Source organism: Bactrocera latifrons, unplaced genomic scaffold (genome assembly GCF_001853355.1).
Source record: "Bactrocera latifrons isolate USDA-ARS-PBARC rearing strain unplaced genomic scaffold, ASM185335v1 scaffold_105, whole genome shotgun sequence".
Classification (NCBI taxonomy): Eukaryota; Metazoa; Arthropoda; class Insecta; order Diptera; family Tephritidae; genus Bactrocera; species Bactrocera latifrons.
The window spans coordinates 907,572-927,389 of NW_017534464.1; the positions used below are offsets into that span (position 1 = coordinate 907,572).

The window sequence follows — 19,818 nt, forward strand, 5'->3', positions numbered from 1 at the left end:
ATTGGCGCCACGTAGCGAAAAGAAGAAACGACTGGCGCGCTGTTGTTAACTCGGCTATAATCGCGTAAGCGGTGACTACGCCAATCAAGAAGAAGAAGAAGAATGAGCTCAGTTATATTGTATGCGGCTCCAATATTGATACAGACGCTGGACATAACAGAACAGAATGTATAGAAGATTCTGAACGCGTACTCAATCATTGCCCTCGGTTTTGAAGTAAAAGAGAAAAGCTGAAATCCACACTTGGAGATAGTCTCAGGGTTGAAAATTTGACTGCACTTATGTGCGAGCTGTCAGCGAATCGGCAGCTCTAATTATGATAAGATTGAGACATTTACGACAGATTAGGCGTCATTTAGTCCGTACAATAGAGAAGATTAAAGGTCTTCTTCCCTCCCATGAAGTAATACTTTGTCCAGTGATCTCGTGGGAGAGACATAAGATGGGAGCAAGTTAGGTTTAGTGGATTAAAGTCACGCACTCCAGCTTTCGATGCTTCCTCCTGCTATGAAACAAAATACCAGCTATATGCAATAGTGGTCCTGTAAAATTTCAGATCGATATCTTAAAAACTGAGAAACTAGTTCGCCTACATAAAAACCATTTTAGAAATATAGAGTCAGTCTAATATTTTTATTTTGAGAGCGAAGACGCTACATATGTAGCTTGCCTTTTACATTTTGACAAAAAAGCTCAAGGAAATTGTAATTAAATTCTCTGGGCATATGATATTTCATAAAAATGTATTTAAAAAATGGAGAATATGTGCTTTGAATGTGTTATAGAGTGTTAGTGAGTCCGTTCGAATGATTTTAGTAGATATTCGGAGTATGAAACGCGTTCTTGCTCGATTCGTCCCTTTAAAGCTGATTTTTTTTCAAAAAAAATACCATAAACATGTCTCTTTGAACATGCATGATCGTGCGAATTTCGATCCCACATTCATGGAGGGCATTATAATTGCCGCTGAGACATGGGTTTATGAGTTTGACATGCAAACAAGTTAACAATCAGCGTAATGGAACTCATTTATCGTCGATTGAAGACTTAGTGTTTCGAGGACGGGAAAAATCGTTTGTTAAATTGCATTACGTTCGGTATAGTTTACTTTGAAGGCAACAAAAAAATATTGATGAATTATTATGTATATCGGTTTTCTTGTTTTTTTCTTTTTAACACACGTTCCAATTTTGAGGACTAATAGCACAAATAGCGATTAGACACAATATTTGAATAGAAATACAAATATATACATTAGTGGTTTTTTTTTTTTGAAAATTATGAAATTCCGTAAAAATACCGTAAAAAAATTCCCTAAGAATTTGAGCCCTTAAGAGTTTTCATAGATGGTATGTAATAAAAAATCTATGAAAATTCCATACAGCCTTACGTAAAAAGCCGAATATCTGGAGAAGCATTAATGACAGTGATTTTGAACTTAGATAAAGTTAAATTTCCTACAACCTTGTCATGTATATTTTTTCTATAGCTCTTGTCATTTACGAGATATTTGTAAAAAAAAATGCGAATTTCATGAAAAGGGACATTTAGAGCCCTATGCCACCTCGCCGGTGTGAGTTACGACTTTGTTGTTTTTGTTTTGTAGAGTGAAAAGTTCTGAAAAATATGCCTCTAAAGTCAAAGCGAAGCCATAAAGTGTGTCTGAGCTATAGAAATTTAAATATATAAAAATCACGATTGTCCTGTATTTTCTATGGAAAATTTTTACATACCTTGGTCCAGTCCTTATTGTTAATATTGAGGGCTCAAATTTTCAGGGAATTTTTTTTTAGGGTATCTTCACGGAATTTGTCAAATATTGTGTCTAATCGCTATTTGTGCTATTATTCCTCAAAATGCGTTTATTTAAAAAAAACGGTACACTTAATAATTCATCAAATTTTTTTTGTTGCCTTCAAAGTAAACTATAACAAATGTAATACAATTTAACAAACGATTTTTCCAGTCCTCGAAACACTAATGGGATTGAAAACAATGAATGGTTCAAAAAAACAAAAAAATTAACACCCTAATATACATAAGTTTATCAAGGGACACGTTGGGTGTTGGAAAATCAATTATACTTGCAATACTGAGATGAATTTATTAATAACATATTCTTTATTTCCGTTGGTAAAAATGAATCTAGTTCCGTTACTACCGCTGCTCGGGGAACTCAGAGCCAAAAGTTGAAGTAATGAAACATTTTTGTCAGACAATTTTCTTTCAAACCCCATTCGATTAAGCATTTTTATTCAATACAATAATGCTAATGGAATTTAAACAGTTAACTTCTATCAAAAAAAGGGAATTTTTAATAACCGCAGCACAACATAATCCTACTAGTTTTCCATGATTAAATGTAGAACATCAATTTTCTAAGCAGACGCTTTATATTTATTCATTTGGAAACCCCATATAAACACAAAAATATGGGAAATGAAAAGCGGGCATATGCTTGAGCAAACGCAATAATTACGGCTTTTCCAGGCATGCATAAGCAGGTGTAAATATGACATTTTTAAGGAAGGAAATTTTTAATTGAAAATATTAAAAAAAAAAAATATAAAAAAATAAATAAATAAATAAAAAGAGAGCACAACAAACAAAAAATATTTCAGCGACAATTTGAAGCTCAGCTGTTAGTATGCTCATGGCTAGTAAACATTTTATTTTTTTTTACTTTTTTCATTTTTATTTTTCGAAAAGCCTAACAGACATGCTAGTCTACTCACGCTCTGCGTCTCCGAGACACTTGTTCGCCAGCAAACTCGCAGTCTGTCAACAGTGGGCCTCACCAATTAGCTCTTCACACTTGCCTGCTTGCTGCGTTGCTCTTTCGCATATTTGCGCCGATTTGTTTTACTTCCTTGTAACACACGTCTACATGTGTCTGTGCATGTGTGAGTTGTCGAAATTCGTACACTCTCGACCGCTGAAATGAGCTTCACAACACACACACACACACACTGATTTTTACCACATTAAAATCGATGAGTTTCCGTTGTTGGCGCTCACTTTATGTTTCTCATTAAAAAAAAAAAGCAAATAAAATGAAATTAAAAACAAGAAAAAAAATACGGTATCGCAATCGCAAAGTTTACATTTCACTTTCGATTTCGTTGGCGGTTGCGTGACTGTGCCGCACTGCGCCGGCGCAGAGGAGCGAACTGGAGGTAGGCAGTGGAGCGTGAGTGCGCAGTGCCGCGCTGTGGTGTGATGGATAAAAGTAAAATTGATATGTACCAATGCATTTACAATGCACAGCCTTGTTGTTGTTGTAACAATAAGTATGTGTGTGTGTGTGTGTGGGTGTAAGCATGTGCATTGAGATATTTATTTCACACTGGCATATTTTGTGGAAATATTCAGTGTCTCGGCGTCTCACAATTTCCCATTTCGGTTGAGATATTTTATTATTTCAAAATTGTTGTTAGCATTTCACTCTTTTTTTTTATATATATGTACATGTATGTATAAATATTTTGTGTTTTTTTATTTTTATTTTTTGTTTTTTTATGATTTTCGAGTTGCTGCCTGAGCCATCGATTCGTCTTATAGCTCGGCGCCAAACACAAACAGCAACAAATGTGCAAACTCCACACATGCTCATCAGCTGCATACGCGTGCGTAAGTGTGCGGCTGACAGCGTCATATGTGATTCGCTGTGGTATTTGGATTTAGAAACTTTGCGCGACACTGTTATTAACCGTTTTGTCTTCGACGCGCGCGGCTCGTGTAGGGACAATATTCGCGCAATGCATACGCATGCCAAAAATTATATCAAATTAAATAAAACATACGAGTGTAACGCGCATGCGTAGCGGTGATTGTGTGAAAATAGTCAGAAAAGTGTTTCAACAAGATTTGTTGGTGAAAATTTAAGCGAAATATAGCCAGTATAGTGAACTTGAGTATTATTAAATGTAAAAAAAATATGTGCACTTAAAAAAATTTTCAGTTTTTACCCTCAAGCTAATTTTCTTACCATTAAAACTTCGTGCGCTCATTTACGCTGAACTTCACGTGAAATTCCATTACAAATGCAAGTGGTGCAAGTAAATTAAGTAACAATAGCTCAGTGAAGAGTGGGCTGAAATAGTAAAAACCAAGTACGAACAGCGAAAAGCAAAACAGAAAATGAAAAACAAAAAATAAAAATCAAAAACTGTTACGAAAATAAAATAAAAKAAAGACATAAGCAACGTAAAACTCAAAAGTAAGCCGAAACAAGCCGCTAAAATATATATTCGCTTTAATAAAAAATTCATCTAAAATTCATAAATAATTCATCTAAAATTTATTTGCGTTTCTTAAAGTGATAGAAAATGCTAAGGATTTTAAAAATTCGTAGTTAATTAAATTTTCTTAAATTTCCATTTTAAAAAGTTTTTGTGTCTGTTCAAACCCTTTAGTGGTGCTTTCAAATATAAAAAAATATTCAATTGCTACTTGCAACATGTTGCGCGCTTTTATAGGCAGCATTGCCGCTAGGAAAAAATTTACACTTTTGAATGCCGTTACAATCGCGCTGCTTTTCAATATTGTATGTCACGTGTCTAGCGCAGAAAAAAATTACAACACTGTTTATAATGAAGTTATCACGCCTGATTTAAAAGACGCTATTACAAAGGAGCTGCCGAAGGAGGCGAAATTCTTCGATGAGCTCGATCGTAAGTTTTAAGAAAATATTTAGTTATTTATTAAAAATGTCTTATATAAATAACCGAAGTGTAATAGCTTAAATTATTATGGTTTTAATCAGGTTCAATAAGTTGGTTTTCTAACTCAGTAGGTGGTTTAGATAACTGCTCAAGCCAGCGATATAAACAACTACAAAGGAGAAAGAAATCACATGGAGCCAAATCTGGTGAATATGGTCGTTCATCGATGGTATTCATGGCGTTTTGGGCTTAAAATTTGGTCGCAATTGTGTCTCGATGCAATGGTGTATTTGCATTGTGTAAAATCCGTGAATTGTTCTTCCACCATTCCGGTCGCTTTCGATGAATTTTCTCACGTAAACGCTTCAATAGGCCCAAATAGAACTTCTTATTGACTGACTGATCTGTCCCTCCGGAATAAATTCATGACGCATCAAACCACGAAAAACGAAAAAAAAGAGCATCACGTTGATTTTTGAGTGGGTTTGGCGATGATTGTTGTTTTGCTTGCATGTCAAACTCATAAACCAATGTCTCGTTGGCAGTTATAATGCTCTCCATGAATGTGTAATCGGAATTCGCAAGATCAAGCATGTCCAGAGAGACCTATTTACGGTACTCTTTTTGAAAAAAAAACAGCTTTATAGGGACGAATCGAGCAGGGGTGCGGTTCATAATCAAAATATCCACCAAAACTAATCGATCGAAATAGAACCAATTTAACCGCGTCTGTGCCAATATTGTCTCTCTTCCAGGGAAGAGTGAAAACGGGGAGAATGGGGCAGGTAGGGACGGAAGGTGGTGCAAAATTAGACACCAGAATCACCTTTCGTACTCCTGCAGTGTCTAATCTCCGTGATAACAACAATTTAATAAAGCCATCTTGTTCTGCAAAAGGGATATATGTGTTTCCTACAAGGAATTGGATATATACCATACTATATATACATTAGGGTGGATTGATTTAGAGGGAGCCAAAAAAAAAAAACGTAAAAATGGCGTAAGACGCTATGGTTCTAAAACTGGTTTCGAGCCTATGATTTTTATCGCGAAGTATGGAGTGAACTAGCCAGAGCGGACATCACCCCACAATTAGATTCCGGAAAAGATGTATGCCCCTAGCTATTTGTTGATATCTAAACGATAAAAATTTTAAAGATATTGCTGAATCTCGGTGGAAGCAATCCCTGAGTTGTTCAACAAGTGGCATGAACGAATCCGGACATGCCGACAATTCAAATTAAAAAAATAATGACATAACAATTCTAGGAGGAGTGCTAACAGAGCACTTCTATATATACTATATTACTATTATAGAAACTGTCATGAGGTAGAAGAAAAAAACAATATAAAAGATTGTTTTGTCGAATGCAAAGATGTGTATACGAAATCACAACTGTAGGTGGAGGGTTTCTTGGAAGATATTGATGAGCTTCACCAGAGGCACAGGGTGGTTGAAAATAGACTTACAAAGTGAAGATGTTTTAGTCCCACTGGTTTCATGCACTGGAATGCACCTCTTAAAGATCTAGGTGCCTCGTCAGATATCCACGCTATCGACTGCCTAAACGTTTCTATAAAAAATATGTTTCAACGTCTATTTACCTGATTTGTCTACTCAATTTGTATTGAATGATAAATATTCGTTTAGGAATAAGCATTTTGGAAGACTTAGCAACTTATGTTTAAATCTATACTACATGCTTGAAAAAACCCCAAAATTTAGTCATAACAATAAGTGGTAAATATTAAGAAATTAATTCGTGTTCATGTTTTCTAACAAAATTTCACGACCTTGGATTATAAAATTTTTGTTCACACCTGACTCTAACGTTTCTTATAATTTTTTCTATACTAAAATTCATGATTCAAAAATTATTCCAATGAGTCAACACGGTCTTCAAAAAAAATTCAAAAACTTAAATCCAATGTCAAAGCGCGATAAAGGTTAATGCAGCATACATTTTGCAAAAATTGGCTGACATACATACATAATTAAATCATATATACGCATGTGAGTACGTGCAGACGAAAGCAACAAATTTGGTAAGCAGATTAATGAGAGAGAAACTTTATTCAAAATAAGCTTGCAGATAATTATAATGGCATTTCAATAATAAGACAATCAAATGGTACTTAACAATAAAAAATAACAGTAATTACTATGGTTCATGTGTGACCTTGATCTTCAATAAAAATGAAACTTATTCGCTTGCTTTTTTACAATTGTATAATCAGCTAAGCCTTATATGACTTTTGGTTGTGTTGGGCTTCGATTGGTAGCTGGTTGTGTTGTGTGCTTATACATGCATAAACGCGAGTATTACTATGTACATATACGGTAAAATTCATTACCTAAGTTATTGTCATAGGCAGCGAAGTTTCCTATATGCATCTGTGAGTATTGGGAAATTATAATCAATTGTTGGTTTTTGTTTTTCCTTCAAGGCCAGCGAATGTTTTGATATTAATATTATAAGCGGAAATTTCTTTAAACATAAAGCAAAATAGTTTTCATTTTAACATATATTACTTACCTACAGAAAACAAAAATTCCGTCTTTAGTGACCTATTTCTACCGAAGTTAATTATTTTGCTATATTATTTGAATACAATTTTTTTATTTATTTTTCCATGATTAATTTACATAGTTGTTTATATTTCTTAATCTATTTTTTGCTTAAAAATTAGAAAGCATTTAAAGATATAAGAGCGAAGCTTAATCAATTCTATTAGGTCAATATCTAATTAAAGTGCTACCTCCAATCTGTGTCCAATTGATCAATTAGTTTTGCCTGAATGAAGACGCTTTGCAAAAGCGGAAAGTAAAAAAAACTTTATCTAAAAAATATTTTAAAATTTTAATAATTTTAAGAAAAAATTAAAAACATATTTTTTCTCCAATATTTAAGAAAATAAAATTCGAAAGTTTTTTTTTTTTTTTTTTTTTTTTTTTTTTTTTTTTTTTTTTTTTTTTTTTTTTTTTTTTTTGTTTTCAGTTTCAAATATAATTATAAGCATTTTACAGTTCGTACAGGTTGATCAAAAACGTGAATTGTGAAAATCTTGCATAACCGAACATTTTGCACTCTTGTAACTCGCAGGAATCAAAGCAGAAGATATACCTTCATCTGTGGCAAGAACTTATATATAATKAGGAACACTTCTCTACCCTGCTGAATGGTAGTGAAGGCTTAAGAACAAAAGATGGTAAACCCGATTTCCAAATCGATGATGATGGAGGAGACGTTCCATTGCCCGACCATGCAGAAGTTCGAATAGCAATTACGCGTCTGAAGAACAACTAAGTAGCGGGAGCCGATGGATGGAAGAACTGATAAGGGGCATGCATGACCTTCTCCACGTCACTGTTGATTGTCGCAACTTCGCAATCGTAGATATAGCTACGTAGGCTAGGTCATGTTGTCTGTATGGATGTTCTGAGAGTATTCGCCGAGGTACCTGCCGGGGGAAGCAGCGGAAGAAGAAGACCCACACTCTGCTGTAAGGACCTAGCAAAAGGGAAAAACGACTGGCCCGCTGCTATAAACTCGACTATAACCGCCTAAGCTGTGTCTATGCCAATAAATGAAAAGAAGAAGACACACCGCTACACCAAGTATTATTCCGAATTTCAATAATACAAGGAGCATTCTAAAGTAAACAGGACTTTTTGAAACTAGTGCCCCCTGATGGCACCATCAATATATGCGTTAGAATCTGCTTGCTTTATAGATTGCCCAGTGAGAATTTTATGACATGTCATAGATTGGAAGTGCAGTTATTGCGTTTTAAGTGTCAAAATCATCGAGCAAAGAGCCAACATTAAATTTTGTTTTAAAATTATTAAAACTTTTACCGAAACGTTTCAATTGATGAAACAAGTTTATGGCGATAATGATTGCCTATCCCATAGCAGAGTGCACGAGTGGTTTCAACGTTTTCAAAGTGGTAGAGGGCGTTCCACAAGTGGGCCAATAAAAATCCGTGATCCGAAATCATCGTTGAAATTCATGGAAATGGAATTAGAAGTCTCCAAAACATCGATTTGTCGCATTCTGACCGAAGATTTGGGCGTACGAAAGATGTGTGCACGGTTTGTTCCGCACAAATTGACTGCCGATCAAAAATTGCTCAGAATACAACATTCGAAGGACGATTATTTCACCAAAAATCACATTTTAACCATTAAACACTCCTCGTATTCACCTGTTATGGCACCGTGCGACTTCTTCCTTTTCGGAAAAATTTATTTGCCCATGAAAAGAAAGCGTTATGCAAACGTAGAGGCCATTCAAAAGGCTTGTACCGGCATACTGGCGGCCATACCGGTCATCGAGCTAAAACACTCATTCGACATGCTTTTGGACCGTGCAAAAATTTGTATTGAAGCAGAATGAGGCTATTTTGAATAAAATAAATTGATTTTGCCGAAAAAACCATTTGTTTAATTTTTTTTTTTTTGCTTAAGTCCTTTTTACTTTTGCACGCACATACATAAGTGTTCGGTTAAAAGTCTACTATAGATATTAGGGTCCACATTTCCGGTATTTGCAGACTTGAACAGTTTTCGTTAGACTTTTTTTGGTCGGAAGTATACCACCTCACGGCTTTAAAGGAATTATGACAACAAAATTGTATCCCGTTATATTAATTACTTCTTGATTTGAACACTGGCAAGAGAAGGAATCAAATGGAATTTGAAATCGTCTTATATGAGAAGTAGGCGTGTTTGTAGTCCAACTTCGCCCATTTTCTCACAAAGACATGGGATTATGTAAAGAATGTAACGGCTCCCGAAATATATTATTTGACCAAAAAAGGGCGTTGCCACACCCATCTTTAAATCTTTACCCGGACTCATACTAAGGCCTTTTACACCTTCTTGGAAGTAAAATTTGTTGTCTAGTTTTTACAGCAACAGACATGGGAAGTTAGCGAGCTTATCTTACAATTTCATAATATTTGCATACTATCGGTAACAGTTCTTTCAGTATTTGTTCTCGGCGAATTTGGTTGTTGGAGCTTCTTTGGTTTAGGAGATATGCGCTTTAACTTATTAGAGGGTGGGGCCACCGATGCCCCTGTACCAAATTACAGTTTTGTATCTTTTTTTGTGCTCAGTTATGACATTTTATAAACTTTCGGTTAATCGCATTTTATGTTCGTGGTAGTGGTCCGATTACATCCATTTACAAACTTGTATTTTTTTTTACTGTGGAACGCGAATACGAAGAAGGTTTAACAAGTTATCTCAATTTTTACTCAACTTACAGCATGCACGGACAGTCAGTCGGTAACTCGGCGTGCTAAAATTGGCAATTTTTCGGATCGTATGACTGAACTACCATACAAATTGATGGATTAAAATCAAGAAACAGATATTTTATTAACCTTTTTTAAAATTCTCTTGTGAAAGGTATTACATCTTCGGCATAGCCAAAGTTAACGTTCTTAATTTTTTGGTAAAACAAATGAGAAGATCTGTCATCTCTTTTAAATGTTTGGAAAATATTATTCGAAGTAAATGATAAATATATAAGACATTTCAGAAAACTTTGAAACTCATAGAATTTTTTTCAATCGTACATATTGGATTTCTAAACAGGTTATTACTAGAGCAATGTCTGTAATTGATTTTTATGTTCTAAATACTCCTTTCTCTCCGAAAGTTGGACGCATAATATGTCTATTATCATATTTAAATGCAAATTTATTATTAATATAATATTTCAACTTATATTAAACAGTAAACAATAAGTAGTCATCTCAAGGTAATAATAAGCATTTCAAACAAACCTCAAGCTCTTCGTATCCTTTTATTTTTAACGAATTTCAATTTTCAACATCATTTCAATTAACTTAGTCCTCTGAACATAAAATATAAGCCTTCCCATACATATGAACAACCACAAGCGAATGCCGGAAACACGCTGTAATAACTGTTTTCGCACCCAAACAACGTCACATGACAAATACCCGTATTCGGGAGAAATTGCAAACAAGTTGCACAAGCAGAAAATCCACATATTTCCGATTATTTTTAAACTCACTTTTTGACTGTGGATCCATTAATTCGCCTATTATTCGATTAAAGCAACTAATATTTACGTTTTTCGTGATTTTTTTCACTTATCAAACTTTATGACTCTTATTTCATTGCGCCAACGCATGTCATAAAATCATAAATTTGACAAAAACCCAAACAAAATAAGTCGAAAGAAAATGCAACGGCTTGCCTCAACACTAAACTGGTTATAAATATTAGTTGCCAGCGCATTTTTTCAAAAAAAACAAAAAAAAAACAAACAAAAAAAAAAAAAAAGCAAACTCAACACCACACCACAACACAACAAATATGAGCACAACACGCAACAGCGTTGAAGGAAATTAGAAAAAAAAAATTGCAGAAAATAAAAATCTGGCAAGTTCAATGCCATGCAACGGTGGCAAGAGACATAAAACCAAAACGAGCCAGCGAGTTTATCGAGGAAAACCGGCGTTATAAGCGACATTATTGCAGCAACTATTGCTTGCGCATAACATTTCCAACTGCAAATCGCAACAACAACCCGCCAACAGCGGTTGAAGCTGACAAAAGGTAGTTGTGACAACTGGTAAATGCGAATGTCGGCAATAAATCGTGTTCACCGCTTACTATGCCCAACAAAACAACAAGGAGGCTATTCATTGCAACAAATAATCATTTGGCGTTGCAGTTGTCAACCGCATTTGGACACTTCTAATTTTCCGTTTCAGCTGATTCAGTGAAATAAATTAGCATGTTGTTGTTGGCATTTATATTTGTCACAAATCTTTATTGCTAATTTTTGTTTAGTCGTTTATTGAGCCGTTTGTTGCGTAGACTGGTAGGCAAGCGATGCTATTGTACGAATGCAATTTGATAAGTCAGTCGAAAACAAAATATTTAGAAAGAAATAGAACAGGAAATGTACATATATGTGACCTGGTCTACGGAAAGGGGGCTTAGGTGTCAAAAAATCAATTTCACTTTTTAGTTGATTAGGATGGAAGATGAGATGCTTTTCCACGTGATAGAATCCAAAAAGTCATAACTTGTCTGAAAGTTCCCTAAAAATGTAGAAATGTAGAGAAAGAAGAGTAAAAAGAGTAAAAAGAGAGACGATTGAAAACAAGACAACAGCAGCTGCGCGATATTAGAGTAAACGTCACTTCTTCAGTGTTAAATTTAAATTTATATCTTCGATCGAAGTGACGACGAGTACGCTAATTGTTTTGCAAATCACATAGAAAAGGTATTTCAACCTAATTGCCCAAAAAACAACTTTAAGCTGTCAATCTTACTCAACACAGCTAATGAGTCTCTCGAGTCTTTTAAGACTTCATCTTCTGAAATTAACAGATTCATAAAAGAACTTAATCCAAACAAGAAAAAAAAACGTTAACTTTGGCTGCACCCTTCAGAGGTGCATTTCTTTTATTAACTTTGTATTCAGTTTGTATGTAAGCTATATGCTATAGTAATCCGATCTGAACAACTTTTCGAAKATTAAATTTTTGCATTATATATATATATCTTATCAAATGTGAATGCTTTCCATACAAGAACTTAATTTCGATCGTTCAGTCTGTATGGCAGCTATATGTTATAGTGGTCCGATATCAGCAGTTTCGACAAATTAGTAGCTTCTTGAAGCGAAAATGACCAACCAAACCAGTGTGTCAAGTCGGGCATCGTGCAAAACATAGAAGAATAGAATTACTAACGAAATAAGAAAGAAGAGTTTCTACTGTTCAGCTATATTTCGAGTCGTAGCTCTGGCGTTTAAGTAAGGTACGGCATGAAGCCCTTTTATATAGGATTAAAAAAATTCTTTATTTAGATTTGTATAAAATATTGGAAACTTATTTAAAAAATAGACAATTTATGATTAAAATAGAAGACGTATATTTGATGAACGACAGATAAAGTCTGGTGTACCACAGGACAGTATTTTAGGTCCAACTCTATACACCAAATATACAGCAGTTCTTCAAAGAGCTAATAAAGTATTGACACTTTTTTTTGTACTTTTACACATGACAGAGTGAGCTATAACAAATGCTTATTATAGCATCAAGAATATAAGTGGAGCACACAAGTTCTGTCGATGAATAGCTAGCCAAGTGGAGTATAAATGTGAATGAATGAAAGTGTAAGCATATTACATTTTCGTTATGGAAAAAAATGTGCCGCCAGAAAAATTACGGATAATAATAACTAAGTACCTCGTCTAGATAACATATATCTAGTAAAATAAATTGCACGAATACAAGAGCTACAAACTGAAATTGGCTTTTAAATAAAAACTCCAAAAATACCGTAGACAATAAAGTGCTTTTAAACAATGCGGTCATAAAGACGATTTGGAGGTATGGCATTCAACTAAAAGAAATTTTGAAAAAAAAAAACTTTGCAAAATAAGTTAGTAGCAGAACAAAAGAGAGCTAATGACGGATATGAAATCAGCGTAACTCCATTTTTTTGTTTTTGTAAGTTAAGTGTCTAAGTCGGAGATCTTAGAGGCTAATTGGTTCATGAGATACTTATGTTCGTCCTCAAACTATAACCAAACAAGCCTCACTTTGAATTCTGTTGTTGAAGATGAAACGATATGCTAGGTTCTTATTTAAATTGTCTTTCATTAATTGTGTCAATTGGAGCAAAATTAATCATAGTTACGAACACTTTACATCGGATTTTTAAACTTTAAGGCATTTTGTTCAAAGTCGATGCTCCTCAGAACTACAAAAACTACTTTATTGATTCTTTTAAAATGTTGTGCACTGTTTAATTATATATGTAATTTACAAAGACCGCAGAGGTGTTTTACCAAATTTGTTACTCAAATAAAAATCGATTTTTTTCCTTTAAAGAGCTCCAATAAAATAAAAAGAATTTTTGATGCAACTTTCCGCGATTATGTATATGACATAGAAAATTGTATACACTAGATGCGAGCATCCCAGTAGGTGTTGAGATTCTACTGGGATGCTCGTAGAAATTAAGTGATTCAAAGCGGCAATTAACCTGAAAGTCTAATTTCATGGTAAACTTTCACTATTCTAGACTAGTCTAAAGCGTATAATGGTTAGAACGTTCTGTTCAACGTAGATCTGCTAAACATCTAAAACCAGCACCATCTGTTAGCAAGTAACAAGGTTAGCGATGTAAAAAAGGGCATAATATATAAGTATAATTATGATATGATAGGTTCATCTGGCTCCTGCCGTTGGAGGCAGCAAAAAAAAGTATTTTCCGAATATAGTACGGAAGTGATGGAAAAAATGTCTTAATCCATGATTAGGTATACGTTGACAAAATAGGAAAAAATTAAGTGTATTATATGAGCCAACTTTCTTCAATGGAAGAATCATGTTATGCAATCAATGTGATTTACTAAACATATGAATACTTATTGTAATTGTTCTAAAATTACTTTAAATCAGCAAGAATAGTTTTTACGGTTTAGAAATATGTTTGTGAGGTTCTGCGTTAATTATTAGGTTGGAGGACTACTAACAAAACTAAACTTCTTTTATTAAAATTCCTTCTGAATTGGTAATAAATCAAAAATAACTGTAATATGCTGCAAGTAGCTACGCCTATAACTTGAGAGCAACATAAGCTCAAATAAATTCTTTCCAGGAGAAAATTATGTTACGGCGAAGAAAAGTAAAAATAGAAATTACCGAAGAAAAAGATATTTATTACTTTATCATAATGACCATGCCTTTCTCCAATGTAACTGCAGATAGATAAGCACATCAAAGAAAAAGACTAGACAAATGATCACAACATACCACACATAAATACCACAAAAACCGAAAGCTAATCGACGCCGCAGGTCCGCCTAAGTCCATTTCGCTGTTGGCGAAAAAGAAAAAAGACCACCATTGACAAATTGCCGACGAAAATGGCAGTGAAGTACTGAATGTTAATTTAGTTAAAAGCAATACAAACTATACCCAATGAGAAGATGGCTTAAGTAAGGCAATTAAGAGCGGAAAAAACTTTGATGTCAGAAATAAAATGCAACAATTTAACATTTTTTCTTAATTGAAATCGAAATATGCAGATATACAGATGTAAGAAACTGATATGAAGAGTCTTAGGAAGACAATGACACGAAAAAGTTTGTTGATTGCGACGCTTGGCGAAAAGCGTGTGCACTGAGCGCTCGAATTTGAGTCTTAATATATTGACACTGCGTGTGTAATTCAATTACTTCATAAGTACTTATGTTTGTATATATATATATGTATGTATGTATGTTTGTATGTATGTATGTAGGTGAACATAAACTTCACCAAGTTCAACCGCAAAGGTGCGAGGTTACTATCTCAGCGTAAGACGTCAATTTTGCGGCGAGACAGCTTTTTCCCATGAACAGCTGTTTCGAGCAGATAGAAGCACAAAAGACTTAAGAGACAAACTTGAGTGCCCAACTCCAAGAAATCTGGCCAAAAATGAATGAGTTAACAAGGCTGTGTAAGTTTTGAGTGTAAAATTTAAGCTTTTGAGTGAAATACGGTTAAACGCGCTTCACTTGAGTGGAAAATGTGTGGAAGCAATTCATTGAAGAAATAATAAAGCGACTTTTGACTCAACCTTTCAATTATTTTCTTCACTGCTTTTTAACAAAAGCGCTTTGACTCACGGCTTTGCGGCTTACTGGCAGCGCAAATGCCGCATCTTCTTTGTGGCAAGTCACAAGCTAGCTGCCTCCTGAGCTTCGCTGATGAATGTGTTGCTTTAGTTTTGACTTGAGTTTTTCGCTGGACGGTTATTGTGGTTGGTGCGGCAGTGCGCTTGTGGCAAGTGTGGTCAACTATTGATTTTTGTAGTGGAAAATAAATCAAATTTATTAAAAAAAAAAAATAGATATAAAAAATTAAGAAAATGGAAAATAAAAATTGTTTTAATTATTTTGAATACAAAAAACTGTCATAAAAAAAATTAATAAAAGCCTAGTGTATTATGAGATATACAAAAAGGTGTTTGTGAGGCAAAAAGGATAATTTTCACAGTTTGTTGTTTAAATAAATACACAAAAATTTTGAAACCACTGAAAAAATATTTAAAACAAAAATCGAAAAAAAAATTAAAAAATAATAATTCAACCGAAGATTAAAAATTTCCCAAAAATAGTGAAAAGAAAGTTTCAGTGTAATTATACAAGTGTTGTTGTTGCCACACCACATAGCCACTTGCCGCTTTTGTAGTCATTGCCACCACTTTTGCTCTCGTTGTGCGCGTTGTTGTTGCTGCGGTGTGTATAAAATTACGTTTTAGTTCGCTTTGCTGCTCAAGTGTCGGCACAGAAAGTGAAAGTCCTCACTGCGCAGGAGTTCATATAAATTTGATTTAAAAATCAGAAACCAAAAAAAAAAATTAAGAAAAAATAAAATTAAAAAAAAAGAAGAAAAATTTTAAAAATAATACTGCTTGTGTTGGTTTGAATAATTAAAAATTGAGACAAGTTAAAAATAAAATACAAACAAATATTTTCAAATTTGCAAAATGTCAAAGTTCGCGCGCCGAAAACGCTCAGCCAAAAAGGATACTTGGCTGCGAGTGCTTGAACTGTTATTCTTTCTGAATTTACACATGCGTGGCAGTGATGCATTGGCGCAACCCAGCACTGCGCAGGAGCACGATATGCTGATACTAGACGCCTTGTCAAGGCGCAGCAGCGGCGGCGGCGGTGGCGGTTACTACAGCGAGGGTTCTGTCATGGAAATGCTGGCGAGAAGTAGTTACACGCAATGAGTTTAAAACTTTTTTTTTTTCATTTTAATATATTTTTAATTTTCTAATCAAATTTTCTGTATTAAGGATGGTAAAAAGTAATAAGTAAAAAATACTTATTCCAAAAGTTTTTCTCACATAAAAAAATGAAGTATTTTATTTAAATTTCAAAAACACGCACTATTAACAAAGATAATCTGAAATTTTTGAAAAAAAAAAAACATCTAAACTTGGCCGTTCCGACTTATTTGCGATGACCCCTCAGACAAGAGATGCGCCCGCCTTGGCAAGATAACTCCCTGAGAAAGCGCAAGTTTTATTTAAGACAAATATCCAATTTTCATTAAAAACAAACTTAAAATCTTCAGCACTTATAGCCATAATATCCAAATCCTTGATTCGGCAGTAATTGTATTATTGAAGATTAGCTAAAATCATTCCCAAAATGATTTCAAAAATGTTTTTGAACACTGCCAGCCTTGTGTGAATATAAATTTAAGTCCATTCCGAATACCCATTTCATCCGACTGTCGTAGAATGTCCGGACTTTGGTGAAGATTTTATTCTCATTTTTTTATTTCTTTAAATGAGCTTGAAAAAGATGTTTCCAATATAATAAGAATATGCAGCATGTAGTTGGAATCCCTTAAAATCTCATTCCGAGATAGAAGTTCATTGAGAGTTTTATCTACATATGTATAATTCAAAATTAATTCGTCGATTACAAAAACTGAACAGTACAAGAGTATACTCAACAATTCGTTGTTTGGACCGATTAAATTTCTTTTGTAAGCGCCGATCTGTGGATTTTGAATTTTAATGTTTTTTTTTACGAATTTAAAGCTGTCTGTTTCTTTGGCACAACTAGCTGCGCGACAGATAAATTTCGGATGTTGTAAATGACTGTTAGTGCACAACGACTTTTTATAAACTTTGTCTTTAAAAAGGATAAATATATACACAAGCTAGCAAAGTTCGTCTAAGTTAAGTTCAGTGCGAAGAATGTGCACTCTTTCAGTTTTCATAGCAACCTTAGAGATGCCTGAACCATCTTCTATATTGGCGTAGATACCGCTTACGCAATTATAGCCTGAATCAAAGAGAAAAAGAAATTTTTAAGTAATATGTACAAAAGCTAACAGTTAAGCATTCAAATTTTGTTTTAAAAAAATTGAAAATTAAAAATTAAAAGATATAATTAGCCACAAAATGTTTAATTACTTACATATTACAAAAGAAAACTATTAAAAATTTATTGACCATCACTAAAAGTCGAAAACTGCTGGCAAGCACGCAATTTATTAACTAATAATATGTATTATCACATTTCGATGAACTTTTTTATATAGGGTGCTGGGTGCTGAATATTAATTAAAAAAGTTACAAACATACATACACACATATATACATACATACATACAAGTGAAGCTAATAAAAGCGAATTAAAAAAATAGTAATAACTAACTAAAAACTAATTCTGATTTGCTTGTTTTTATGGAACTTAACGGTTCAGATAGTTTTCGGTAAGACTGAAGTACTGAAGAGCTCAAATTAGTTCTCTGTATATTTATAACTAAAAGTTGTAGATTTGAACAGCCAAATTTTTTTGGACTTAGAAATATTGTATCACCAGTGATGAAAGAAAACTACTCCCATGTTCAAGCCGGTGCTACAGGCTAGGACAAAGCGCAACACATATTTTCTTGCTATGCACCTGGCAGTACGTTTTTGTCGTGATTAACGGCGATACACTGGCAGCCCACTTGTTAAAGTTGTATGCATAAAATAAATCTACAGTGATGTTAATAACTTTTACACAATATTTATGCATTCTTCCCGACCATATATTGATGCTCCTGATAAAATAACAACTTTTTGAACCATTCGCGTGATGGAGTTCTTGTAGCCAAAAGTTCTCTCTTACAAAAATTGCAAGCGTTCACAAGAATTTTCAGTAAAAATTATTTTTGCAGTTTAATAATTGAAATTAATGTCGAAAAAGTGGAGCAGCAGAGTACAGATATTTTAATTATAAATTGAAGGGATTTCTACTTTAACCCGAAAACAGCTGATTTTTTGAATTTTTATTTTTCTCGGTAGGTATAATAAGTAGAAAAATAAAATTTACGCACAGTTATTTGAAAATTGTTGTTGTTGCCAGTTTATTGAAGCCTGACAATTATTTTTTTTAGTGATATTAATAAAAAGAGGAAGGAACTCGTTCTCATAGTGAAAGTCGCAGCGCCCGTAGACAAAATCTGAAACGTATACGAAACATATTTTAATTTGTATACATATATTCCAGCAATCGTGAAATCGTAAATTGAATCGTAAAATGGAAATATGATAATRCAAAAAAAGATGAACACGTGTAAAAAATTCCATCGCGATTCTCAATTTTTGAGCCTTGTGAGAATTTCACTAACTCAAAAAACGTGATTTTGAGAAAGATGCGTTGACGCCAGACCGTGCCGGGCCAGCGCGCTTGTCATCGGTCAACTAAACGGTCGTTAGTTTTCGTAATTTAATAGATATCTATTCAAAATTTTTAAAGCATAATCGTGAAATATGTATCTATACGAATATGCAAGAATAATAAAAAGCGATTTTTTTGATCTCGAAATGTAGAACACTCATTGAAACTTACTTTATTCCTAACTTAAAAATGTTACACTATAGTTTATAAGAGATAAGACTCTTTAAAAAGGCATCCAAACAAATATTAAATATTAAATTGGACCTAATGGGTAATATTCAGTTGGAAATTAAAAATAAAACGATTTCTTTTAAATATATTCAAAATTCGCATTCTTCCCCAAACAGCTAGACCTTTCATAACTATTATTATTTTAACATGACCTTCATCTTCTTAGTTACTATATTCGTCAGGTAATTAAGACAATAAGATTTTTCATAATAACTTCGATTTTTAAAACTGTTATGATTTGTAATTTTTTTTTTTTTGAATGTACGATTTAAGTTAAAGCTTTAAAAAGCTGAAAAATCTTCTTAATCTTTTTTTCGAAGTACTGATTCAGATTGGCTATGAAGCTACTGGGCGATCAAAGGAAGCTAATTTTTTTTTTTTTTTTCAAAATGAAATGCCGATTATTTATGTACATTAAGGCATGACAATGTATATTTTACTAAATTTATTAATTAAAGAATGCGTTTTCATAAAAACTAAATAAATATAGTTTATTCGGACCAGAAAGTCGATTTGAGGGCTATAAAGAATATAAGGTAGAAAAACCTAATGTATAACAAGTAAATAGTTTATTTTCATATAAACTCGTAGGTGAAAGCTTGTCCAGAAAAAATTTGTTAGTAATATATTCCTTAGAAATTTACATAGGCATGGGTTTATAAAAAAAAAAATTA

The 19,818-nt window shown here is 33.6% G+C and overlaps 1 protein-coding gene and 1 long non-coding RNA gene across 9 annotated transcripts in view; one reads left to right on the forward strand and one right to left on the reverse strand.

Moving 5' to 3' along the window:
- LOC108969568 overlaps window positions 1-19,818 on the reverse strand; it is a 281,944-nt gene that overhangs the window by 139,173 nt on the left and 122,953 nt on the right. The gene's annotated exons all lie outside the window — the stretch shown is intronic.
- Window positions 4,334-19,818, forward strand: part of LOC108969498 (serine proteinase stubble) — a 32,573-nt gene continuing 17,088 nt past the window's right edge. For 2 of the 5 annotated variants that reach the window (XM_018934254.1, XM_018934270.1), the window contains exon 1: window positions 16,175-16,441. In XM_018934254.1, the coding sequence (XP_018789799.1) occupies window positions 16,210-16,441 (232 nt within the window). In that variant the 5' untranslated portion in view covers window positions 16,175-16,209. Of the gene's footprint in view, window positions 4,674-16,174; window positions 16,442-19,818 lie in introns of those variants that run through there. The other 3 variants (XM_018934262.1, XM_018934278.1, XM_018934286.1) reach the window with 3 other exon arrangements.